This window comes from Lissotriton vulgaris, chromosome 8, assembly GCF_964263255.1.
Source record: "Lissotriton vulgaris chromosome 8, aLisVul1.2, whole genome shotgun sequence".
Classification (NCBI taxonomy): Eukaryota; Metazoa; Chordata; class Amphibia; order Caudata; family Salamandridae; genus Lissotriton; species Lissotriton vulgaris.
Window position 1 is genome coordinate 554,887,594 of NC_141696.1, and position 27,828 is coordinate 554,915,421.

A 27,828-nucleotide genomic window follows, 5' to 3' on the forward strand; every position below is an offset into this window, starting at 1 on the left:
CCATTGTAGCATAATTGGAATGCTTTTGGGCTGGGTTACTTGCAGGAATGTGATAATTAGTACTATGCAGCCAAAGTGATCATTAATGGACCACTCCATAGTCCAGTTTGTAAAAGGAGTCTACTGGTAAGTCCAGGCATACTTAGGTATAGATGGAATAATAACCTTGCTGCCACTCAGTCTAAAATGGTGGTGACAGGTCTTAAACATCTGAATAAGCAATATCAATTAATGAGTAACAGCTTTCTATAAAGAATACCGAACATTAATCTAACCATAGGCCTCAAGAGGGTGGTTAAAGTGAAATAACATTTTTGTAACTTTTATCTGAATGCATCACAGTTAGGTGGAGAATGCCTAAAGTCATAGAATGTGAGTATAACAGTCCTGAGTTTACTCACTGACATTCAGACATAAACACATTGGCTGTGTCCCACAATAACATCGGAATTGTCTAGATCGGAGTGCAGATTGAATGATTTTTTTGGCAGAATCCTCTAGGCAAATATTAGTAACACCACATGGATGCATACTGCAGGCACTTTTTTAGCGGTGACTGCTCCTCCGCTAAGGCAGAGGAGCGTCGCCCCACTGCTTTTAAGCAGTATAACTAAGGAAGTACAATAAAAAGATAATAACATGATGCTATTATCATTTTATTGTTTACATCTGCTTTGCGGGTGGCGGGCGGGGCTGCTCTGCTGTCAGAGCAGGGCAGGGGAGGGGTGATTTACCCACTCCTAAGTGCATATTGACACTTTGACCGGCCATCTCGGGCTGGCCAAATCATCATGCACACTTTGCATGTTCTCCATGCAGGCTGCATTACAGCCTGCGTGGACAACAATACCAGGCCCTCAGTTCCCGTCTGAGCGCCGAGCCATGGTGCCCAGACCATTCACAACAGCATTTCATTGTTGGTATTGGTCAGTGGAGCCTGGGTGCTTACCAATCACAACTCTGCCTTGCAGTGTTGAGATTGGTCAGGGGAGCCAGGCAGTGCTTCCTGGTTCAACCGAGCCCGATGGAGCAGAGATGTGGCGATAAGGTAAGTGATTTTTTTCTTTTTTTCTTCCATCCCCCGCCCCAACATCCCCGATCCATGCCCACCACCACTGTTTTTTAGATATAAGTTTTAACAGCACAGCTGTCAAACAGACCCATTTCTAACAATATACATAGAGTGGGTTTTTTTTATCCACAACTTTGTTGAGTCATCCTCTTGTAGCCATTGGCTAAAAGGTTGTTAATTATGTGTTGCCACAGCACACATGAGTATGCTTCTCTAACCTAAATACTATGGGCTGTTTGGGAGTACCCTTCTTTTTCTAAATGGAAGGGAGAAGGGAGATCACTTGATCAATGGGCACCATTTACCACTCGAGGGAGTGGAAGGTCCAGTCACAGTGTGTGCCCGTGGCAATGGTTGCAACAAGGGGGTTACTGGACTGTTCCTAAACGTGACTGAGGGAAAGATTAGTTGGCGTGACCAAAGGTGTGAATGTGACACCTAAGGGCATCCATTTTGTTGGATGGATTGGCCTCACACACCCCGAAGGATGTCATGCTTCATCATCGGCGGTTGCTCCTCGTCGGGGAGGCGGTGCAATCCCCGACGGGCTCACCTCAAAGAGGGGCTCTTTGGCGGAGATCTTTTTCCAACTGCCTTATGGTGAGGTGCAGGTGTGTGGGCAGGGTGGTATGTGATAGTGATAAAGGGATATTAAAATGTAGCTAAGGGTACCGGAATGAACTTTATTCAGGGGGTCCCTCGCTGCAGTTAAAAACAGGGGGCTAGCTCACTAGGAGTCAACGAGTAAATTCAGGTGAACCTAGATGGGGCTAGTAGTGCAAAACGGTCGACATGTTTCTCGCAGTGGGCAGTAGTAACCCGCGATTCATCAGGACCTATAAAAGGTGATTAACCACATGCTAGTGTCATGTGTGGGTTTGTGTGTATATTACCTCTGTGAGAGTTGTCCTATGCCTAAGTATGGAAGGGAGATAAAACAACAATAGTTAAAACAATATGCAAAAAATGCAAAAATGGTCACGCCAATGGGGAAGAATAGTGAAAAGCGTGGCATGCTGTAGGTGTACTTGTGGTTCAAGTCACAATCAACACATGCCTGAGTGGTTAAGTATGCCACCTGTCTGTAGTATGGCGTACACAGCAATCACAAAGTGGGTGAAGTGGGTATTTCTGTGAAGTGTGAGGAGGTTTTTTTAAAAAAAAATTTATATATACAAAGGAATCACATGCAGTAGCTAAGCAAACTCTATAGTGCAGCTGGGTTCATACCCTGTGAAGGTATCAGTAAGTAGCAGGGGGGGACACCCATTAAGCCATGATGATTATAACATGAGCAAATTGCACACACCCTCCAACTTAAGGGATTCACAGTTCTAACAGACATTCCCATTATCCACTCACCTATTTATCAAGAACTAACTGCCACATGAGGGGTCGGCGGGATGAGGCATCAGGGATGAGTCATATAGTCAAGACTGGGTTTGGGATTTAAAACAAAACAACACAGCCAGGCGAGCATTAATGAACTAGCAGTGTCTACTACTGCGAGTGGCTCCCAGCCTAGCGCCCTTTCGTCCCGCTGGAGCACTCACCTCTAGTCTCCTGCGCCCCGGCTGCTTGACCTACCCTTCTCCGCCGAGCTCGAGTAGATGTGAGAGCTCGGCGGGAAGGGTTATTTACATTACTTGCAGCAAATCGCCACGGAGCGAGCGTCCCCGCCCATTTGCGGGTCACGTGGTTACTGCCGTTCATGGGGCGGCCATTTTAAGCTAGTCAGTCTATGGCTTTCGTAAGACTGAGTTATGTGCCCGCGCGCCTATTAGCTGTTTATAGTGTGCATCAGGAGCCCCTTGTTCCGGGTATTGGAGCGTGTGGGATTTGGATTGTAAGCAGGTTAAAACTTGCTAATTTGTCGGCAATGTGTAGAGGTGGCCTCGCGCTACTAGAGAGTGTTTCGGCGGCCATGATAGGTGGTGTCACAGCGCAAAAGCCCCTGGGTGAGTCACGTGATTATCGTCGTTTAGCGGGGCGGACATCTTGAACTGGTGGATCTAACACATTAGATGGGTTTAATGTGCAGGCATCATTAGTATAATGTATCAGCCAGATATCAAGCCCCTGTGGTGCTGTGGCATACGTTCTATTCGTGATGTGGACAATGTAGGGGGCGGTGGGAGCCCTTATTAGAGTGCTGTTATTGCAGATATACTGTGCCAGATGTGCCCATAGGTCATTACAGATAGCATCCCAAAGCTGGATGTAGGGCTGCCTGGAGTGGTTTGCAACGGTGTATAAAATTCGGGTTGCAATGGCTCATAGCGAATGCCAAGGAATATCTTCATTGAGTCCCAGTCTGTCAGAGGATAGACGGTGGACCCATCTCTGTTCCTTCCTAAAAAGGACATTCTTTGGGCAATTGGGGCTAGACTCGATTATTACCCACTTGACAGAGTCCTCATCATGGCCTTGGTCTACATAATGTTTACACATCTTCGTGTGTGTCTTTTTGCAGCGGAAGTTACTCCGATGTTCAATGATCCTAGTTTTGATAGGGCGGGTTGTCATTCCGACATATTGCAAACCGCAAGGACACGTGAGGAGGTAGACGCAGTGTGAGGTGTTGCAATTAGTATGGTGCCTCAGCTCCCATGTAAAGGTCTCAGAGAGCTGTATAGTTTTAGTTGTCCGAGTGTACCGGCAGACTCCACACATACCGCAGGGATAGTGGCCCGTAACTGGGGGAAGCTGCCACAGTGTCTGTTGGGTGTCTTTTATCACCTTCTTAAGTGCCTGCAGTGAACTGGATGATGGACTACTGTGCACCTACAATTCCCTCTGTCCACTACGTTGGATCCCTCCTCTATGTCTCGCTCTAAAGTGCTAACTCTGTCTGCATTCGAACATTAGATCCAGACCTATTGTCTTTCCCAGTGCTTCTTTATATTATTGTAAATTGAGGTCCTTAATCAATTTACTAAAGGAATGGGTCCAGAAGGCATGAATGTATTATTACTATTTTAGTAAGTGATTACTTGATCAGTCTAGTTAATGCTTTGATGAAACAAAATCAGACCCAGCATAATTACTGAATCAAATATGGTATTCATATATTTGTTCGGCAGGGGTCACTAATAGGAAGGTACCGTGAACCACTGTAAGCTTTTCATTATGCACTGATAATGCTAGCTAGTCTATGAGCAAAGCTTGGTTCAATTAGTCCTACTAAAGACTTCACCGATAGAAGAGGGAGGCAGAGTTCATATCTGGCCTTTTAGTGGCATGCTGGTAGTGCACTATTACAGTCCAAAGATGCTGAAACAGGGAGCAGTGATTGTTTTTTTTCTTTTTTGAGCTGTGCTCTAGACAGCACATGCATGTGCTTAGTTTCTAAAATAATAAGCACCAGGGCCCTGACCAGAAGGCCACTGCAACTTGTACCTCCCATTGCCCCTGTCATCGCTGCCAATGGCGGTACCAAAACAACTACCTCGCCTGCACGTGCGACAGTTCAGATTATTCCAGGTCGCCAAACCTAAAGAAATGGCTAGGGAGGCAGGTTTTAGCAATTTTTTAAGTAGATTATATTAATAAACAACCGTTGTCCTCTCATCTCTAAATTAGATGAGCAGTGCCACCATGTGGCAGACTGCCATAAGTACGGTGTAAGCAATGAAGTGCCAGTGCCGAGCACCGGAAACCACCGGCTCAAATTAAGCACTGGCTCATGCATTAAATAAAAGAATTTTCTGTGGCAAGTGTTCGTGCTTTAGACAGTGTAAAGCCTTAAAGATAGTTAAGTATGCTCTTTGCCAGTGCGCACATTCATGATACGACCTCAATTGTACAAAGGCTTGACATGATAGTCCTAGATATAATGCACCCCAATTTATCATACATTTAATCTCTTTTTTCTTTCTATCTCTGTCTGTCTTTGTCCACTGTAGGGCGAATCCTCGAAACTTTAATTTTGATAATGTGGGAAACGCTATGCTAGCCCTCTTCGAGGTTCTCTCCCTAAAAGGGTGGGTGGAAGTCCGAGATGTGATTATTCATCGAGTGGGCCCGGTAAGTTAGCACTTCTCCCTATTTTTATGAACATTCCTACTTTAAAGCTGCCCCCTAACATCTTTTTTTGTATAAATGCAGATTCATGGCATCTACATCCACGTGTTTGTTTTCCTCGGCTGCATGATTGGACTGACCCTTTTTGTTGGAGTGGTTATTGCAAATTTCAATGAAAATAAGGTAGGCATACATTCGGAATAGTGTTTCTATTACGATGTGGGATTTAGTAGACCTATTTAACTTGCGTTCTGTCTATTCACAGACATGCCACCATTTTTATGATGTATTCTTGGTCAACCATGATTCTACAATGTTTAGATCTGGCGTGACAGTGCAGCTAACTGCATGACCTATTGTTACCAATTCTTTAACAAAAGTAGTGGACTTTGGCTCTCCCCAGATGAATATTTCTCTCTCACCTCATGCTTTTGAACCTTTAGTGTATCATTCTTCCTCCTATGGAGTGCTTACATTGCAAACATGAGAGATTATTTTATGTCGCAAAAGTACACTGAATCATAACACATTAATTTCACATTTGCATTGTGTACAAAAAGCAATCCTTTGTTACTGCACTAGACTTTTCTGAACATTTTATTCAGAACTAAAAAAAAAGTATCAGACATACATTTTGACACTGCCAATTCGTGTTTTGGCCAGACCAGAGAAAATTACAATGACTTATTTTATATAACACTTCGTACCACACTTTTTGTTTCCAAGTGCTGTAAATAAATTATTATATAGCTACTCAATGTCATGGCACTTAGTTACTGACTTGAAAAGGATGGAAAGCTAAGTTGGCCTTATTAGAATTCGAAATTGTGTCCTTCAGAGCACTGTGGATGTCAGGAGTGAGTGTTAACTTGCTGGACCTTCTAGCCAGACTGTTCTCCCAAAACAAAGGTACATCATGGCATGCTCACATCGAAACAAGGCACTTAATCTTCTATGAGAAGCAATTATAATTCCTCCTCTATTCCCATTTAATTATTTTTTTAATATAAAAAATTGCTCTTTGCACTTGGTAAATCATTTATGGAATGGCTATTTTGATTACTTGCCCAAGAGATAAAAAAACACTTGCATCTATAAAACTATTGCTCCAGTTTTCACCCAAGTGGATTGTATTTTAAACAAAGATAATGTTAAACCTGTACGGAAATAAGATGGGAGAAATGTTCCTCTGGTAGGGGGTTAAGGCTTGGTGTTTTATTATGAAATAGGTGAGATTTTAGTGTTTTTAGGCATTGAAGGGCCATGGGTAAAAATAATATTTGTTGATTTTAACTGCTTGATTGTGGGCTGGTAAAGTATATTAGTAACAAAAAAAAATGTATTATGAAAATGTACGTATTTAAGTACGATTTGTGCTTTCTGTATTACTGTGTATGTGAATAGTTTGTAATGCCTTTTTAGGCATGATATCAAACTGTTAATAAACTGAAACTGAGAAGCCTTGTCCGCCCAATATTCACAGAATTCCAGAGTATTTTTATTCCTCAAAAACATGACAATGTCAATTGTATGTGAGGAACAGTGAGTATAAATACAAGACTACATTCGCTATGGACTAGATTAGGAACCAGATGGAAATTGGTCTAGGTTAAATGATTTACATTGGCTGTCAATTTCAGGAGGACAAGCACAAGGTCAGTGGTATGGACAGCTTTGTGTGTAGGATCTACCACCATTTATGCAAGACAACAAGTTCCAAGAGTTTTTGTAAAATCAGGGGCTAACGCATTTTCCTGATTATCCACCTGAATAAAATCCCATGCAACAATGGTCTTGAAGAACAATGAATCAATGATGTCAGTTATTCTAGCCAACACAAGAGAAATCTGATCACGAGAGGCCTAGAAATCCGGATATATATTAACCAATATCAATATTAGTCTACGTCGAACTTTTCTCGTTAAAAATCATGTCCAATCTTTCACCCTCTTGGGACACTCCCGTCACAATGACAGATCTTGTGCTCCTCGGGCATTACAGTAGCAAGAGTAGGGCCTGCCATATATTCTGGGTTTGCCTTGAGAGTTGCCCATTTGTCAAGAATTACCTTTATTCTGCCCATGCCAACATCTGGTTATGGGTACCCCCATGGCAATAATTACATACAATATTCCAGTACCTAAATTTTACCACTGACATTACCCATAAACTATGAATGGCTTGTATGTCAACAATGACCTCCATTATTTCAGAGGCAGCATCTGGTTTGTTTCCCCCAACCCGCCCCTCTGCCTCAATAAGCTATGCCTGCCATCGATAAAGCTAGAAGTGTGTCTCCAGTATGCTAGTACCAGCATTTTGCCATCTGTGTCCCTTTATGTATTTCCAATATTTCTGGGTCTGCATTTTGTCTTGTATGCTCTCCCTTATGCCAAGAATTACCTCCACAGTTCCGGCTAAAGCATCTCCCATGCCAAGAATTTCCTCCAGTATTCAAGCACTAGTGTTTTTTTCTAGAGGCCATGCCAAGAATTACTTCTAGTAAGGCCGATCTGCCTTTTGCCATCAATGCGCTTTCTTATGGCAAGTATTATCTCCAATATGCCAACAGCAGCATTTTTACTTTGGGTGTCATCATAAGCCCAGATTTATATTGAGTATGCCAAGGCCAGTAGCTGACTCACAATCGTAAACACACAAATAAACCACACTCTTACTCACTCACACTCTCTTACTCCTTCTGCTCACTCCCTCTCAGAGTCACTCTCACTTTCTTCCCCCACCCTCACTGTGATTCACACTTTCTCTCTCATACTTACTTCACTCAAAGTTACTCACAAACATTCTCATACTCACTGGTTCTCACCCTCACTTATAAACACAACCTCACCCGTTTACACTCAATGACTCTGGGTTCTTGTGTTACTGCGCCTACTTCACCATTGATAGCTACTTACCTAATATCCTTCCATGTCCTCTTACAATTTCCACTCACTCACTCAACCATTTTGCAGCACTAAATTGATCTTTTTCATGCACTCTCTAAAACTCGGATTTCCATTCACTTTCACTCTCATTGATACTCTTAACCACATTCACACACTCTCCCTCAATCATAGTCACTGTCAATCACACACAAACACACAAACACACTCACATGTACACCCACATTCACAGAGAAACAACATTTATTTTTACTTATAGATGGTAATTCAGAGGCTTCATGGCAGCAGAGAAGTGGGAGTCGGGTGGTGGGCATTAGAAGAACCAGTAAGCCATGATTCCCAATGAGTAGCTGGGCAGAGTAGCAAAGGCAGGGATAAAAAAGGGAAGAACCACCTAAATCCCTCTGCTAGTTTCTTGACAGGATTGGAACCACATCCCTATAAGGAGCTGAGACGGAGCTGTGGATCCTACCCCCTGCTGCTCTGTGTGGCTCTTCTTTGACCTCAGAGAATCACTGATGTGCACCGTGATAGCGACATTTGAGCATCTACTGTGCTGCCTGAGGAATGCACCCCACGTCTGCTAAATAAAATGTATTTTGCCTGTGTGAGGGGATCATAGTTGAGCTACGTCCCTCACAAGTGCAAAGCAGACATCCATCTGCAGAATGCTGTATTTTGAAACACATCATGCCTGAGCTCCCTCAGACTTCCTCCTCCAGTCATTGGGAGCCTGGAGAGGAAGCCGAGAGGACTGAGCTGCCAACTCACATATGTATACACTAAAGCTGTGTTTTTATGAAGGCTGGTTAGTTACATCTTTGCAGCACAGGCAAGGGGTATAAAGTAGCACCTTAGAGGAGACCGGGCTACACCCCCTAGCCCCTAATAAGGAGCCACTGCTGAAAATGGCAGACCAAAGGTTGCTGTTTGCACAAAATGGAGTTGCTGTGTTCCTCTTCCCTCTTCCTTCTGCTGCTACCTTAAAGTCTAAGATAAAGTAAGATACTGGATTGCGTCTTTTTGCACATGTACTGCTGCTATTGCATTACTCTCTGGCTATGATAGGATATGCTTTATAAATTCCGTTTGCTGCTAAATTAAAAAAAACTGCTGACGATGAATTTTGCATTTTACGTAGTATTTTAACTTGTTGACTTATTGTCCCTAGCACATTTGTTGTACTTTTTAGGATATATTTTGTCATTCTATTCTGTCTTATGTCCGCCGAACGAGTGTTGCTATATTTACACTTTCATGTATTAATTTGTATGTATTTTATGTGGACCTCATATGAGTTTCAAATCTTCATAAATATTTTAATTGAATTGCAGACCAAAGGTGCAGTAGCTCCCTTACATCTAATCCTAATTCTGTGTTGTCTCAGCCATGCCTTCATTTTTGAGTGCTCTAAACTACATATACTACTAACCTACAGGGGCACCCAGTTGCATGGACTTCATTACAGGACTTGCAATTTGAAACATGTCTTATGTAATTATGCATATTATTTTGTTTTCCCTGTGAAAGGGTGGGCAGCACCTGTGCCACACTTATAGTGTCCTACAGTTTTAGAATGCCCTCAAAGAGCAGTAATCTTATGAGTTTTTGGTCTCTCTATGCTTGTGTGTACAATACTGTCCCTTATATCGTGACCTCTTTTAAGGGCAACATAGGCACGTTCCTCAAGAGGTCTCTTGTAAGGAGAATTTAACATAGATTCTAAGCAATTTATTTGCAAAGTGGTCCAAACATCCTCACTCATATCATTCTTTAGGTCTTCCCCTTTAGTTGAGGTGGAAGTGAAGTCTCACGAGGGCAATACTATTCTTGTAACCCCTTGCAAAAAGATTTAGGCTCAAAACGTCGGCCTTCTCTAAAGGAGTCATATCTCCATTTGCAGTTTCTGTGCATATGGAGAAACTGTCTGAATGGTGAACTATCTATCAAATCTTTCAGGTGGTTACTACTTTGTTAAGTAGTACTCTTGGTTGTTTTATGAAATAATTAAGGTACTAAGTGTACCTTTTGGAAGTTTTACAGTAAGAGCTCACAAAAATCAATATATGTCTTGCAATAAATGTGTGCAAATTGAAATCCGGATGTTTGAATTCTAACTCCCAAAAAATCATTCACCTACCCCAAATTATGACCATATCGTCAATAAATCTCTTCCGCAGCCACATCGCTGGTGCAAAGGGTTCAGGATCTCATTTTAGATTATTTTTTGTTTGAAATCGTCTACATTCAGTGAGGCAAAGTTGTGAGCAAAACATACTCCCGTTGATATGTTTTATAGGCTGAATGATATTTGCCATCAACTTCAAAGTAGCTCTTGGCGAGTGCTGCAAGTAATAGTGATTGTATAAAGTCAGTGGGCACTGTACCAAAGATTGATGGCCATTTAATATATTCTCAAAAGTCATCGAACCCTCCTCCTGGGGGATAGAGGTAGTAGTCAGGGCATTCATACCAAATACTCCAAGTCAGGGTCAAAGGTAAAATCTTCTAATTTGTTTATGACATCACCTCTGCCCTGTGCATTATTTGCAGTTTCAGGTACAGAATAAAGAATAAAGAGATCAATGCATTTTCTGAGTGGCTCCAAAAATGATCTACACCCGGAGATGATTCAACTCCTTGGTGGACAACTTAGTTTTACGAATTCTACTCTAGGTTTAAGTTACTGGTATACTGAAGCATTTCTATTTAGATATCGGAATTTATACTGGCTTATTATGTCACTGCCTTAGTTGTGATTTATTTTATCTCACTTTTGCGGTTTTAAGTGTGGAGATTTCTTTAAGTTTCAGACTTTCAAATGCCAGCAATTCTGTTCACATGGTATTACCAAGAGGAATAAAGCTCAGGAGAGAAAACGCTTTTAAACAATTAAAGAGTACAGAAATGTCTACTTTCTGTTTGAACAAAGGAACGTCCCTTACATAGGAGCATAGTGTTTACTGGAAAAAGAACATTGTGGGAAAGATTGAAAATGGGGATGGCGGTGTTGCCTTCCACCATTGTAAAGGAGACACCTATTAAATTTGCTTCTGGTCTGCTGGTCACCTAGTGAGAAGTTGCACTGTTGGACCTTTCCTCTTCCCTTCTCACCACATTGATTTTTTACGAAGTACACAGGTTTATAGGTTTTTTCGGTAAGCAACCCAGTGCTGGGGCCCTTACACTCACAGGGGAGAGTTGTGGCGCCGCGGCCAGGACGACTGACGTTGGAATCTGGGGATCAGGGTTTGATCCTCGGCACCAGCGGCAGATTAGTTTAGCACCATATGACTCTGGGCAATAGCTTGCTTAATCTTCCTGATGGCCCCCAGCTCCTAGAGACCCTTACGGGTGACTGTTCGCGCTTTACAAATGTGGATTATTATTATTATTACACTTATCAGAATCTTCAGCAGAGCTTTCAGACGATTATGAACTTTTGTTTGTTGTGTCTACCCTAGGATCTTTGCTGGTCAGGTGTGTCTTTTTACTGAGTGTATTTTCATGTAGTTTTTTATATTTGTACAGCTTTTTAAATGTAATTGATTTTTTGTGTTCTGCTAAATCACATAGAATTCCGAGAGTTTCCTATGCCAGTTTGACATCTGAAATTGGATTATATTTAATCATCTGTTTTTCAAGTTCTGCTATTGCCTAGAATTCTGTGATTCCCTCTTGCTATGTTCTAAAGCTCTGTCTCTTCCTAGAGCTAACCAATGTCTTGAACGAGTGGTTGTTGTAGGACTAAAACCTTGTTGCAATTTAGAATCATTTGTGAGACTAACCAGTGCATTCTTAAACCTGTTTACCAAGCAAATTGACACTGGCTTTAATATGCACAGTTATAATGTGTCCATGTAACATTGTATGAATTGTTTGTGCAACATTTTTCACATTGATGTTTGTGGTTCACTATTAACTCATGAAAATGCAGAGGGCTCAAGTAATGATATACCCCTAGTTATTTTTATATATATTCTTCAGAAAATGTATGGTCTTCGTTGTTATTCATAGCTCTAACAGGGGGAGAATCCCCTTGAGAGAAAATGTAATTATATCCCCCCTCTCAACTAGTTTCAGCTACACAGCCATATATAGGATAAAACAGGAGCTACCCTGTAGACCTTCAAGAAGATGGGACACTTAAAACATCATAAAACAGGGGCTCACTGTGGTGGCATTCTTTTCAAATACATGATTGAGCATCTCCTTGAGGCAAGATGGCAGCAGGCTGCCTTTGAGCTCCGTCACAGCGGAGCTGGCTCACTGAAGTGAACAGTTTCAAATGGCATTCCCAGCTGATTAATGTTCTCTCTGGTCTAGCCTATCCCCGATGCCCCCGAAATCCAGCCTCAGCTCCAGTGGATGTGCTCCCTGGGTATAACATCTCTGACAAAGCAGGTGGGCATCCATAGAAAATGCCTCCCACTCTTCTCTTCCTGTGCTCCTCCTGATTAGTGCTTTACTGTGTGTTGTGGCATGCGGGAAACAGTGTTTAGAGCGCTGTCAATAGCACACGGGGAGGTAACAACGCGGATGTTACATCGTCCGCGTTGTTACCACGCATGCCATTACATCGCACGTAATTTCTACGACTTGAGCTAGATGGCGCGCAACACCAAGGAATGTGTTGCATTTTAAATACAACACATTCCCTATTATTGAGCTAACTTGAGTAGGAATAGTAATTTATACTATTCCTAAGTCCAGGGCGCCATCTAGTGCAAGTCGAACGGCTTGCGATGTAAAATCATGCGTGGTAACAATGCAGACGTTGTAACGTTCGCGTTGTAACCTACAGCGTGGTAATGTATGTCGTAGTAATGTCATACTTTCGTGGCAGGCATCAACTGTGGTGGGCTAGCAGAGAGATGGCCACTGCACAGCACCCAGTCTGCCCTTCAAAGAGGGGTCAAGGGTGACCATACCCAACTTCAAATCATTGTGTAGAGGGTCCATGGGACTGCCTTTACTCCTTTTATAGAATGTTCCCTTGTGGAGTATTAAATGTGTGCCACCTCTTTGTAGCCACAGTTAGTGTACCTCCTGATAGCCTCTTCTCCCATTTGGATGGGTCTATGTCCCCTGCCCCCATGCAAATGCAAAAACACGTCCTTACGATAGTGTTGCCACGATATGTGCACTGGCACTATCTGTAATACAGAAGGGGCTGCACTAGTGTCTGTGATCCCTTCTTTAATACTACAGTGCCCCAGGGTGCAAAAAACAGCGTACTCGCCCTCTGTGCCCTCGGGGAAATTCATGTAATACGGCCCCTGATGTAAATTCAGGACTAACATGGCAATGTTAAATTGATGCTCTTTGCATGTCTATTGCAGATATAGAAGATTATAGAATAACATTGGATCAAGAGTTAAAGTCTGACACAATTCTTGCAGTCTGATGTAGAGATTTGTGCTATGTAAAATCCGCTGATTGTCATGGCATGTTGTAAGTTTGACATCAGAAGAATTACCGTCTGTGAAATTTCTGCCACCACATTTCAAAATTTCAGAGACTATTTTTTTGGTTGTAATGTCGTCCATGGCCGATTGGCCTCATCATCCTTCATTTGGTTAAAGCATTATCATCTACTACATCAAGAAAAGGCTCTGCGGAAGTTAATATCTTCATGTTGGTACTATAGTTATCTTACCCAACTGAACATCACCTATCTAAGGAGCAAAGTATTAAGGCTAAATATTAAAAAGCATTTAAATAGTAATTATTTACCTGTAGTAGTACTTCTATGAACACCTGAAAATTTACTACTTTTGTATATTCACAAACATTCTGAGGAGCTTATCGAAAAACTGTACTATGTGGAAGTTTCTAGACAATGGACTGAGAACGTCAGGTAGCAGATTCCCTATGTTCTCATTTCTCCAATGAACATTTGTACACATGCAGCCAGATGTACTAATGATTTTTGTTCTTCACGGGAAAAACACATACCTTTAGAAAAACCCCTTTCCCCACCCCCACCTCTAGTTCTGGTTGAGGATTTTAGCTTTTCGCCATGAAAGGAGAGTTTTTACTGCCTTGGTTGGCAGAGAAATCTGCCATAGTTAATCGATTTGCATCTGTCAGGAATCAATCTTTGAATTATTGACTGTTATAAGTAATGCTTTTTTTGACGGTTAAAAATGGTGTTCTGGCCTTAGTTTGAAAAGTATTTCATTTGAAACTTTTAGGGCATTATTACATTGTCAGGCGAACGTGAGGATCAGGACTGACTGGCGTCCGGTCAGCGGTCTCAACAGCAGCATTACAATGTGACCGCACTTGGTGCAGTCCCATACTCCCATTTCTCTTTGGGAGCTTGTGCAGCGGCCGTAGCACAAGCTCCCCTAGAAAAATGGGAGAATTTGTTCATTCCGGCAACGTGTTGTAGGTACCTCAAGGTGCCTGGCACACAGTGCAGGGATCAACAGGAGGGCACCATAGGTGCCCCCTTGGCCCCCTCCGGAGACCAGAGAGAAGGGGGCCCTGTTAGGGGCACAAAAAGTTGCTTTCCAACATGCTTTCCATGCCAAAAAGCCAGACATGGAAAGTCTGTCGGAAACTAACATCATAATCCCGAAGGCATAAACAGCATCCACTGGGATTACGGTCAGGCAACTGGCTGGCCGATGAGCTCCTTGAGCCCATCGAAATCCAGCCAGGAGAACGGGCCGGTTTCACTTTAGACCGCCTGCATCATGACATTTTTTATTGCATTCATATATTTTGGCAAAATAAGACAATTCTGGCTATAAGTAGTAGGCGGAATTTCCCAATTTTTCACCCTTTCCAGATGTCTAGTACACAAATAGTGCCCACGTCTGCATCCATCATTGGCAGATTGGATGTCTGATTTGCAGGCTTTATCCGCCAATGAACAACTGAAGATGCCAGAGAAGCTATCACTAAGGACAATGCAGGGGCACTAGGTGATGAAGGATGTTGATGGGTGATCGTAATGGGACAAGGCCAGGATGGGTCCGGACAAGTCCTGTGAGTCTTGTCCAGGGGCAATAGGTTCATAGCAAGGACGAACTAGGTAGCTACTAAGAAGCACCGCTCCACTCTGAAAAGCTCTGAAATGCCCCTTGCATTACTGGGAAAAAATTGTTGTGACCACAAATAGTCTTTGAAGTAGCAGCTCTTTTTTTTAAACAATTCATAGTTAGGTAAAATACCTGACTTACTGTAGTTAAACAAATACATGAAATTGCGAGCTGTCAGGCTAGAGCTACCATAATATCAGTGGCGGGTGGTAATTTTGACAAGTATGGGGCGGAGGAGCCACAGAAGCACAAATACACAATCACACCCATGCACACGCATTTACTTATACATGCATGCATACACCAAACATAGAAAAACACTTAAAGTTGCCCTAACTGAAGCTCTCCGAGATGAAGCCCTGGAGGTCCCAGGAGAACTCGGTCTGCTGCCTTGCATCATTGGCTGGCCTCAGGTCAGTCAATGAGGGAAGACAGCAGTCCTTCACTCATCACAGAGTGGGCTGGGGTCAGTGAGACCCTACTCTGTGACGAGGGGTCACTGATTGACACTCGCCCAGGGCACTTCAAGGCTTAAAATTCCGAGGCAATCAGTGATGCCCCTCCTCTCCCCACGAGGAGGAGGGCCCGAGGAACTTTTGCTAGGCTGAGGTCAAGCCCACAGGGCTGTGAAATCCTCATCCTGGCAAAGTTCAGCCCAGGCAGCCAGGAGCATACGCATTTACCCCATGTCTAGTTTCTGGATGCCTGACCTGAACCAGATGAGTGTCTTCAGGCTGACATTCTTCTTGTCTGAAAAAAAAAAGTGGGGGTGTGGCCCCTCAGCAAGGCTTGTTGCGCAAAATAAATAGGCCCTGCTAAAAGTAAAGTTGATTGTTACGTATGGCCAGGCCAAGGTTGCAAAAAATCAATTACAAAAAAACATGTTACGCGAACTTGTGATAAATTGTTTTGAAAAATGTATATTCATTACAAAGGGCCTATTGCATTTTCCCCATATATGTTATAGATTTCCGAGCTCAAGGTTTTTCATTTGTTTATTTCAACGTAACTGTAATTCAAACCAAACTTTTCAAACTGCCATCTTTGATTCCTTTAGCACCAATATGGGCACACTTATCTTTGTTTCCTTTAAGTCTCCTTTAGTTAAATGTGAGCAAACATATGTCTGGAGCAGAGGTCTTCAATCTGTGGGGCGTGCCCCCTAGTGGAGCCCTGGAGTCCTGGGGAGGGGGTTGCGCATCCCCAGCTTCACTTGTCCCTAGCAAACCAAAGTATTTGCTTTCCTTTTGTAAAAAGACAGTGGGAGGGCTGATTTAGATCGTTATCAGCTGTTTGCCTGAATGAAACGCAAATGTTCACTGTGAATTATTCTGCAAGTGTAAAGGATGCTTTGGAGCGGTTCTGGCTTTAATCACTCCAAGCTTTGTGATAACAAAGTTTAGTTTTTTTGAGTGGTAGTGCAAAGAGTTAACAACTCGGTTGGGAAGGGCTTGCTTTTAATTTTAACTGCATTTACACAGCCCTTAGTACCCCAAAGATCTGTTGAAGGGACAGTTATGTAAAAAAAATAATTGCATTACATATACTCTGTTATTACTAAAATCTACGTTTTGGAAGCACCATTTTATCGTAAAACTATTAGCATGTTTGCAGCATTCTATCTTACACTGTGCGTAATGCAAGTATAAAATGTTGACTAACATATTCACAGTGCGTTCTGTCACAGGCTGTGACCTTGTAGCACTAAAAATACACATAACTATTCTCCACTGCACCAATCAAGATTTAATTCTGTGGCAGTCTGTTTTTACACAGACCTCTGCGGTGTATTAACTAATCGAGGTGTCATGCTGTACTACACTGCATTTCCCACTAACAACTTTTTACATTTATTTTAAATTTACGCTGCCCATTATTTTATATATAGCTACCTGATGGCGAAAGACCTCAAAAACTTACAGAATATTTTGGGCTTATTTATGAGAGGCTTGCATCCCCAGAGCATCAGTTTTTTTGATGATCCGGTGGCACAAGCGTCTCAACCATTCCTATGAGGCAGTGCAAAGTCACCCTGCATGACTCTGCATGGCCTCACAGACATGGAGTAAGACATAGCAGTGCAAGTCACTGCGTTGCCTTTCTTTGCGTCAAGGTGTTCCATGGGCTTCGCATGGGGTTCCCATGCAACACCAATGGATTTTGATGCTGGCCATATTTACAAAATCAGGTTAACCTGGGGCAGCTCCAAAAGCGGACGCCTCCCCAGCAGGGGAAATGTTTTAAATTCTCCTCGTTTTTTCCTCTTTCCATGAGTGCTGCATTTTGCAGCTCGCACAGAAAGAGGAAAACGCCTCTCGGGATTGTTTTTGTGAAGGAAGGTGCCCCTTTCTGTACAAAAACATTCCTGCCTATGCTGGTGCTAGGCAGCAATGTGTGCGCCAACGCAAGGGAAAAGGACAGGAATGCACTGTATATCATAAATACGGTGCATTCCTACCCTTTCACATAGGCATAGGGCAGCGCTGCAAGAAGATTTGCGGCGCTGCCCTACGCCAGTTCCTCATAAATGAGGCACTTGGGGCAGATTTACAACTTCTGGTGCATCTCTGCTACTCAGCAGGGATGCGCCAGAACAGTTGCGACACGCCACCACTGATGCGCTGCATTCACAATGCGGCGCTCGGTGGGGCACGGATGGGCAGATGCGTGTTGCATCCCCCGGCGGAAATGCAGCACATTGCTGGAGTCGCATCGCAAGTGCAACACAGCTCCAGCAAGGCTCGGTGTGCCCCTAGGCCTAACCTGCTGAGTCAATCATTACGCCTGCTTCAAGCAGGCACAGGGTTTTGACGCAGCATGGCCGTAAAAGTGACTGAGTGAAATCTTTTCACTCAGCCACTTTTCCGAGGCATTCCTGCGCCGGAACGCCCCCCCCCCTGTAGCGGAATGCCCACATGTGGCGCAGGGCTTTACAACGTGACGCATCCCCCTAGATGCGTCACGGTGTAAATATCCTGCAGCATAGTACCGGCTTTGCCCCGCCGCTGCGTCACAAAAGTGACGCAACGGCTTTGTTTTTAGCTACACCTTTGACCACACCCCCACGCTCACTGACCTTTAGTTTGCTAAACACTGTTTAGTATTATTCCCCCCCCCCCCCCCCGCATAAAAATTATTTGCTGTGGGAATTGGGGGTGTTTATGGTTGTTGATAGTTGTCGATGATGAGGTGTACCATGTTCTGGAAATGTTTGTCAGAAGTGGGGCCTGATGCCTAAAAGAGTTTGACAAGGGGGTCTCGGCATCAAAAAGTTTGAAGACCTCTGGTCTAGAGTAAGCGCAGAGGCGTGTGACAAGCAGTAAGAAAATGACTGGCCTTATTATTTTTTTTCAGTAAGCAGTGTGCTAAACCTATTTTAAAAATGTGTAATCAGTACAGCGAGAGAACATTAGCACCCTGTATGTTGCAAGCAAGAAAAAGGGTCACGACAGGAAGAAATAACTTCTCTCTACAGTACTCACTTTCGGCGCATTTTCGTGATTGCAGCTGCCACATTCCTCTGACGAGACTTGAAGTGTCTCAGCGGGAGCAGCGTCTCCCCCACTGCTTGTGACAAGAATTCCGTGCTCTTACTGTACGTGTCTGAAATGATTTTCATTAAAGCATCCTTTTAGAAGAAAGAAATTAGCAGGGGCGCACAGCCAGAAGTACCTTCCACACCACGTCCATGGCAACAGGTTGCATCCTTGTACAGAAGTGTATTTATTTAACTCTTTCTAGCTCCTAGCGGGGCACTTTTTTTAGCCCCTCGTCCGTGGTGTTCAAAAAGACTATTGGGCCCTGCATTTTCCGTCTTGCTGCCCCGTTTGCCTCTTCGGATGAATTCCTGTTCACTATAATGGTCCCTGTCAGGGCTTTAAGTGGGCCGGGTCGTGCTGGTGCTCGGCACTGGCAGTTCTAAAAAGCAAGTGCCGAGACGGGTCCCTATCGAGATCTACATTTTTATCCTCACCCTCACCCTCAAAATGAAAAAAAAAATCTTAACTCTGCACTGCAGCGGTGCCTCCCTCCACTGCCTGTGATGTCACTTCAAAGAGACTAGTTGTAGTTCTTGTACAGTCTCATTTCAAAACTGAAGCATTATCAAGATTCTATACAACAAAGCCATAGTTGTGGTTTATTTATCGTATGCAACTAACAACCATTGACAAAGCCAACAGCCCTGGCTTGCTATGGGTGTATTGTTACTTGTTGTGTTATATATTTTGATGCAGTGACAGGAGCAGCAAAATGCCAGTCAGGCGGCACACTATGCTAAACACAGATTTTCAGTTTCTGTGTTTTTTAACCACGCCCTTAATTACATCAACACGCTCCTTTGAGAGACACCCCCCCCCCCCAGTGTTTTTCATCCCATTTAAAGCCCTGTCTCATTTTTTATGTCACTGAAATTCCTCAGCGTAGAGTACTTATCACTGACAAAAACTGAATCAAAAAATTCCCAGTCACTAATTGCTCAAGGTCACATTAAAGTCCATCAGATGTTTCACTCATTTTGGCACTACAGACGGGGAATAACCACGTGCAAATCAAACGGTGTCCTTCTCCAACTGGAACAGTCCATCCTGACCAGCTCGGGCACGTCCCCTTTGAACATGAACACAAATACCCACAGACTGCTTTCATACTCATTGGGCTAGGCACCATCAGTGTGGCGCAGTTTCAGCTGTGTGGCACCCTTCCAATATGCGGAAGTGATGCAAGTGTGCTGTTTGCTTCAGCTAATTTCTGGTGAGCCACAATATAGTATTTATTTAGCAGTATTTATCAATCCATATCTCGATATTTAGTTCAACATAGGTCTAGAGCTTTAAAATTATTTATAAGCCAAACCTAGATCCTGTCTGCCTTGTTGACCTACAACCCTTACTTCGATATTGAGTAGAATTTAATCTTTTATCGAGGAAACCTAGGGTACAGCTACTTTTACTCCTCTTATATACTCCAGTTCTGACATTAAATAATCGTTACTAATCTGTCACTGTTGGTGTGGTTGCCCAAATCTGTGCCACTGCTGTGAAGCACTATTTTAGGGACAACCCGCCATTAAAGGGTACGCTTATGTCATGGACCACAAAGTAGAGGTAGAACATGTGCACCTTGTAATGTGTGTTTGTGAGTGGAATCTAATTCGCTGGTGGGCAATTTGCACCTAGCTCTGAGTTGGACACCTCTGAATGGGGAATAAAGCCACGGTGCGTCCAATGGGGCGTAGGGGCGTAGCCCCACTAGCCCCATGGACCCGCGGCTGCAAGATTAATTCAATTTGTGACTGTATTTATTCAAATTTAAATTTCAGGATTTATGCCGGGAATCCGGGCAGCACCCGACGGAAACGGGAGTGCAGGGGGCTGGCTGGGCCTTGCGGCGGGGCTGGGCTGGGGGCTGGTCTAAGTGTGTGAGTGACAGTACTGACAGTCCACGACTCGTGTAGTCGTGCGGCGGGGCTGGGCTGGGGCCTGGGCTGGTCTAAGTGTGTGAGTGACAGTACTGACAGTCCACGACTCGTGTAGTCCACCGAGACACTGCAGGCAGACTGCGCAACTACTGCTCGGGGCGGAAACTTGCCCGAGCATGCGCATGTATGTTCCCCCCATGCTGGCAATAGTGACACGGGGAGGGTACTGGTTAACAGGAGCCCCGGCGTTATCAAGGGCGACAGGGCGAGCAGTTAGTGTGCCCCCCAAGCCAATCCTGACGCTGCATGCAGCGCCAGGATTGGCCGGTCACCGCGCAGCAGGGCAGGGCAATCAATCATTGGATGCCGCGCGTGGGTGGCTCAGCCGCACTGCACAATGGCCAATCACTGGTGCCTGACTTCTTGTAGTCATGCAGTGATTGGCCATTTTCGGCGCGCGGCACTGCTGTTGACGACGTGGTTGGTTCTGGTTCTGGGCTGGGCCCTGGGACTCGCCTCGTGGTGTTCTGTGTGGAGTGGTCGCATTCTTGTGCTTTGCTTTGCTCCGACTCCGAGTCTCATCGTCACGGTCATTCACCGGTCCGTCACGTGCCACTACCGTACACTGTACATACTGTACAAGAGTACTCTCGTCTCGACCAGGGCTGGTCTCGACTTCTCTTCTGACTTCTTTTATTGAGTATATTATATATCTTGTGTGGAGGACATATTGATAAATTAATTTTATCATCATGATGAAGTGTTACATTCACAGGATTATTCTGTCTCTGGTGCTGCTGGCTAGCTACAGACCTTTCACGTGAATTTAAACGGTGGTGTTCCTAGCTCAGTCTTCGTTCATAATTTATGAACGATAATAAAGAATATTTGCATCGTAAGGCGCGCATTGCCAAAACTTATCTGCACATTAGTTATGGCGCTTCGAGAAGCGCCATAACTGTTGGGCTGAGAGGCCTTGGCTCCCCTCCCCCTGTCAGTTGCTGTAGGCTAGGCTGGACTCAGGGATGGGGCCGGGCTGCAGGTTTTAAGGCCTACCCCATCCGAAGTTATTTTGCTCTGTTCTCCAGGCAAAAACGTTGCATTAATAATGGGTGAATATTACGTCATTTCCCAATTCTAACGTGTGCAAACAGCACATGCGTACTATTTGTTTCAGCAAAGTGAGGCAGGTCTTATGAGGAACAAACATCTGAGGCAAATACCAGCATCATGCATAATTTCCCTGCCACTGTTGTTCCCATAACGTGATTAGCAGCACAATTCTAATTGTGGCCCAAGTAGCTTGAAAAAGAGCATTTTAATTCTAATTCCTTTCTGTTGTACGATTAGGATTCCTATTCCACAAATGTTCCCTGTTGTTTCATCCCATATTTTTGCCCCACAAATCTTTTAGCCCACAAGGTATAGGTTTACTGGAACATTGTAATATCTGTCTCAGATTCTTTACAGAGTTAAAAAATAATTTTTCTTTTGTGCACATTATTCAGGCTGATGTAATTCATGGAGAATGTCCTAATAAATAGGTTTATTTTACTTCACAGGCAGCTTGTGTAAGATTTCTTGGGGAATTATTGAGGGTGTGACATGGCAGAGGCAACGAATCAGCCCTACCACCGTAGTAGACATTTTGCCCACACAACAGCTTCCTCTGTGTGCCACAATCAGGAGAATAAAGACTGAAGGGGCCGGTTCGCCATGCCCCGATGACATGGTGAATCTATAAAGTGTCTGATTCCTAAATATAGATTCACTACACGGTGGTCCATCTGTATGGCCCACATAACAGTTCTCACTGATGAACTGTGGGTTGTTTCTCAGCACCAGCAGTGTAACGCAAAATGATGGGGCCCCTCTACAGAAAGTGATGAGGGGCCCCTGGGTCTCCCATATCTCAAGGATACCTAGTGCTCTTGGGCTGAATCGGGCCTCATTGAAGGGCATGGGGCCCATGGAGGGTTGGAAGCCTTTGGTAAGGTGGGATTTTCACTTTAGATCAGAATCAGTATTCTAGAATCCCGCCACAGGTCGACTAGACCTTTTTATCTGTCATAGAGTGTAGAAGGCAATCTTTTTCAACATATCAATTCGAACTACCTCCATCGCCTTCCCCAAAGAACCACTGACAAAAAGTCAAGTTTGAAGATTTATTATAAAGCCAAAAGCAGTTGTGTATATAAACACCTCAGTAAAAGATTCAGTAGATATACGGGCACTAATACAAACATAATCCTACGGAAGAGTCTCAGTCGTCTAAGAAACAACACAAGTATAATTTCCAAAACCACTAGACTTGCAAGAATTGCTATAATCTGGGTCTTGGTAGGCATCGAAGTAAAGAAGAAATACATCCAGATTAATCTGTCCCTACACTATACTAAGTGATATCCTACTTAACAAATTTCCCTCCTAACAAATGTGTCAGCCGTGGTGACTTCCAAAGAAGTTCACTCACTCAGTTCGGACTTAGCCTATGAACCCATCTCGCATGGAAAAGCTATCTGCCTACCCAGCATCTTTCTTCGCTCTCGTGCGCATCTGCTCTGCTCTCCTCCCGGGATGCTGTCCCTAATACGAAACCCATAATTTGGACGACACGCCCTAAGGGACGCCCCTCTCAAAGTATTAATTTTCAAAGTAACTTCATTACGACATCTTCATCCTTGCTCGTTGAGAAACGGCCTTGGGTCCCAGAGTCGTCTCCTCTTGAAGTTGCTTCCCTAAAATTCCGCAGCCACTCCTCCAGGTCTGGAACTACCATCCTAACGCTCATACACAATGGGCCCTTCTCTACTATCTTTGGTTAACCTTGCACCTGCAAAGGAACGCACATAAATCGGTTCACAGATCCATGCTACTTGCAATTAATTTTCTAAAGCAACCTTCTAGGAAAGACATTTCCATGATTTAATGTTAAAAGAAACATTCTTAGTTCGGCCTACACAATCCTCTCTCCCCACCTGGGCCTCTGCACGTTTTCGAGATGTCACCCTCTAACATTGGCAAACAGTTTCGTTCATTAGGCCTTCATCATTATAGCAAAAGAAAGAATACATTTTCTAACTAAACACTTCTATGGCGTTACATGAAATACAATAGTGAATTTCTAAACATGCATTTAAATACATCAATGCCTATTTAAGCATCCTTCACTGAATTAGTATTACTCTACAAATACATTTCTAGGTTAACATGACATTAGTATTTCAAAAGCACTTTACGTTACAGCTATATAGATTCTGGTACATGGGTTCATAGCTTTGTGTCACATTTAAACATGATTATAATCCTCTATATATGCGGGTGCTGATTACTCGTGAATATGGTGCACCCCTACAATTTCTGACAGGGTTTTTGCGCTCTCTCAGTCCTCCCTTTGATGACCTGTGTCATCACCACCACCCCACATTCCTTAGGGTAGGGACCGATCTACACAGCACTTGTTGCGACGTTCCCTCGCCTGAGCATTTCTAATGCCCTTAAACTTCGATATTGATTGTCCTGCAAGCCCTCCATTCTCCGCTCCTGTACCCTCATCGACCTTGCCAGTCTATTTGATCTATACCATTTGTACAATCTCAACAAACCCCACAATCCAACCACGCATGACACTATGATGATAAGGGGTTCCAGCACGTATCCAAGAAAACTCCTTCCCAGGCTAGCAAACCAATCTCCAACACTTCCAAACCCCTTGCCAATCTTTTCCCATGTATTCTCTTGTGTCAAATCGTTAATTTCATAATGAATCGCAGTAATGTTGCGTATATATTTCTTCAGATCCTTGGAATTGTCTGGAATATATGTGCAACATTCCTGAACCTTTAAAAGTTTACAGACTCCGCCCTCTTTCGCTAAACGGACGTCTAAGGCAAGACGGTTCTGTAAAACCATCGCCCTTATCGACAACATCTCACCATGAATCAACACCAGTGACTTAGCCGTACTCATTGACAATTCATCCACCACTATTGCTAATCTCCGTATCTTTACGTCATTTAAAATCACTCCCAACATTGGTATCGCAGCTCCAAACACATCTCCCACTATTGCACCAGCACTTTCTCCTCTCTTTACCCTTGTCAATTTTTCACCCTCCACCTGAGCAAAATCCTCGGTGTGATATATCTTAGGAAAAATAATCGCCAGGTAACATGTCCCATACCACTTATCCGGCAGCCTCACATACGCATTTTTCCCACAAACAAAATACACCGTAGGGATCACTTGCACCACGCTCTTCAGGAAATCTTTGGTGTAATATTCTATCTTGAAAGTGTGTTCACAAGTTGTCTCGCCCACATACACATTTTCGTAATACGTCTTTGGCCTATGCAAACACAACTTCCCTTTCTGCACCACATCCAATGCTATCGGACCATAGCTTCCCTTTGACTTATGTCCAAGCTCCTCATCCGTCCAATCTACTTTGCCCTGACCTGACGTCTGTAACTGCTTTTGTTTTTGATATCTATCTTCAACCTGTTCTATGAACTTCTTCTCTACTTCTGTCAATGAGCAGGTCAAGTTGTGTCGGTGTGCGTATGAGGTGTCTATTGCTCGTGTTGGGATGAAAAAGTACCTAAGTCTATCCTCTGATTTATAATAATCCCACTTGTTCAGGTGCTTATAATTTGGGACTTCCGGTAACACAGCATCATAATTCGAAAAGAAATATTCAAAATGGGTCCGCCCATAAAATATGCTAAGCAGCAAACTACATGAAATTCCATATGTCAACGGCAGGTGATGGTATCTAATACCCTCGTCTACTGAAGCTGGCAATTGCATACACACATAACAATCTTTCGCATCCATCGCATCAATGTACTCATACAACAACTTAGCATACGCATCCATCCCAAAGTTTCCTTTGGACAAATCAGCATGTAATCTACGGCTTTCTTATGCTAGCAAAGCTTTCTCGGCTCCTATGTTTACCTCTTTCTGGCGAGGAGTGGTAGGTGAAGGTGTTCCCTTGACCTCCGCTTCCTGTTCTTGTGGTGCTAAATAAGAAACTAAAACTACTACAAATATAAAGAAAATCACTAACCCTATAAGTGTGCCTATAATACATTTTGCCCTACGAGTCGAGTTCCCAGCCTCCATGGTCTCAGACAGTATGATTCGATTCTAGCAGCAACACAAAGTCTCAGCAACACAAAGTCTCTTGCTTGGCTTTATGAATTTCTCGAATCACACCTAGGAGCAGCGATCCCCTTTCAGATCTTAATCTTCCATTTCGTATTCAGGTGACCCTAACCCTTCTCCGTCCTCTAAGGGATGTCCCTAAATTTCTTCTTCTTCCACTCGGCTCTAAGTAACTTTGGCAGCTATTTACAAAGTCTTTACTGCGCATCAATGATAAGATTTTCTCCAAGTGCACAAAGTACGTAATCTAAGAGTTCCATGTGAAGGACTATTGATTCATAGGCAGGTATTTCAGGGCCAAAAGTAGGAAAAACCAGTCTATTTAGGATCAAGTCATTTATCTTGCTTAGGAGAGGGGGGTTAGGAACAGTGATTGTCAGTAAACCTTCGATTTCCAGTCCAGGTACCAACAGTATCACTTCCAACTTAACATTAGGAGTCGTATCGGTCACAAGCACCGACCTCACCCTCCCGGATCTCAGCACACCAGGCATTTGTCAAAGGGTAGGTCCACTCCGGAGTGGCGTATCTTCTGCAAGGTACTCTCACCCTCCTTGATCTTCTCGGACCCTTCTCCTCTGACTCCTTGCCTTCAACTTCCAGGTCTGATTCTTCAGATACAGGTGCAAGATCTCTTTCAGAGGTCAGCCTCATGTTCAGCCTCTTCCACCTTTCAGGCCAACTTGTCTCTGTGCGATTCACTCCTCTGCTTCTTGACGGCACAACTTGCTCATCACTGCCTTCAGCTCTTTCAGGGTCTAGATCACCTTCACAGCAGCTTCCTTCCTCTGAAGCGGATTCTGTGTCACTGCCGTTGTGATCTCCCTCAGCTCGGTCGGATGAGTTACCAGCCTCTTCAGACGCCCCCACAGCTTGACTTGTCCCCTCTAGTGGATCTTCCTCCAAGGCTGGATTTTCTTCAGCGAGAGGAGCTGTTTCTTCCAGGGGCGCTGGGACTCTTCGGGTGTGAGAAGCGTGTATCCAATTTGGCAGTCCACCGCACTTCACAGCAGTGTTCGTCACCAAGATGACTTGGAACGGCCCTCGCCAGCGGACGTCCAGGCAGCTCTTCCTCACGTGCTTCCGCACTAGAACCCAGTCTCCGGGACAAAGGTCGTGACAAAGGTCTCTAGAAGTCGGGATTTCCGCCGTCTGCACCTGAAGAGACACAGAATGGATGACGTCAGATAGTCCTTTGCAGTAATCAAGAATCAGATCATCTGTGATATTCAGCAAGGCTGCTGAGGGGATGGACGGCAATCTCATAGCTCTTCCCATCAGCACCTCATGAGGTGAAAGCCCTGTTCTCCTGTCTGGTGTACTACGCATGCTCATTAACACCAGCGGTAAAGCATCTGGCCATTTCAGGGATGTGGATGAACACACTTTCGCCATCCGTGCTTTGAGTGTTCCATTTATTTGCTCCACTATGCCAGAAGCCTCTGGTCGATAGCTACAATGCAGTCTCTGATCAATGCTCAGTGCAGAACAGAGCATCTTCACAACTTCACTGTTAAAATGTGTCCCTCTGTCCGATTCCAAAGAGGTCAGGTCCCCGAATCTAGGCACTAATTCCCTCAACAATAATTTGGCTACTGTGAGTGTATCGCACCTACGAGTGGGATATGCCTCAACCCATCTGGAGAACACACATACAATTACCAAGACATATCTGAGGCTATTACACTTCGGCATCTCAATGAAATCCAGTTGCATTCTGTTGAAAGGCCCTCCAGACCTCCCCACATGACTTAACGTAACTGGTGTCCTCTTTCCAACATTCATCTGTTGACACGTAACACACCTCTGACACACCGCTTCTGTAGCCGTTCTGAACTTGGGATTATACCAAGTCTGCCTGAACACTCGTATCATTGCATCTCTTCCTAAATGTACAGAACCATGTATCTGTCGAGCCATCAGGCTCACTAGTTCGTTCGGCAACACAGCTCTCCCATCTGCCGAAATCCACAAATCCAGATCCCCCTTGGTACAGCCAGAAGTCACCCACACTCTTTTCTCGAAGTCTGACACCTGCTCTTGCATCTTCCTCAATGCATCCCAGGTATCCGCCACTTCAAGTATCATGTTTAGCTCGGTCCCTTTATGCATCCCCTCAATAACCTGGTCAGTGAATGAGTAAGCTTGCTCGGCACAATAACGTGCAACCTCATCCGCATACCGGTT

At 44.0% G+C, this 27,828-nt stretch overlaps 1 protein-coding gene across 1 annotated transcript in view; it reads left to right on the forward strand.

Moving 5' to 3' along the window:
- The window catches only part of NALCN (sodium leak channel, non-selective), a 2,672,759-nt gene that overhangs the window by 2,456,839 nt on the left and 188,092 nt on the right, over window positions 1-27,828 (forward strand). The window contains exons 28-29 of the mRNA XM_086934370.1: window positions 4,978-5,098; window positions 5,180-5,278. Of these exons, the coding sequence (XP_086790496.1) occupies window positions 4,978-5,098; window positions 5,180-5,278 (220 nt within the window). The remainder of the gene's footprint in view (window positions 1-4,977; window positions 5,099-5,179; window positions 5,279-27,828) is intronic.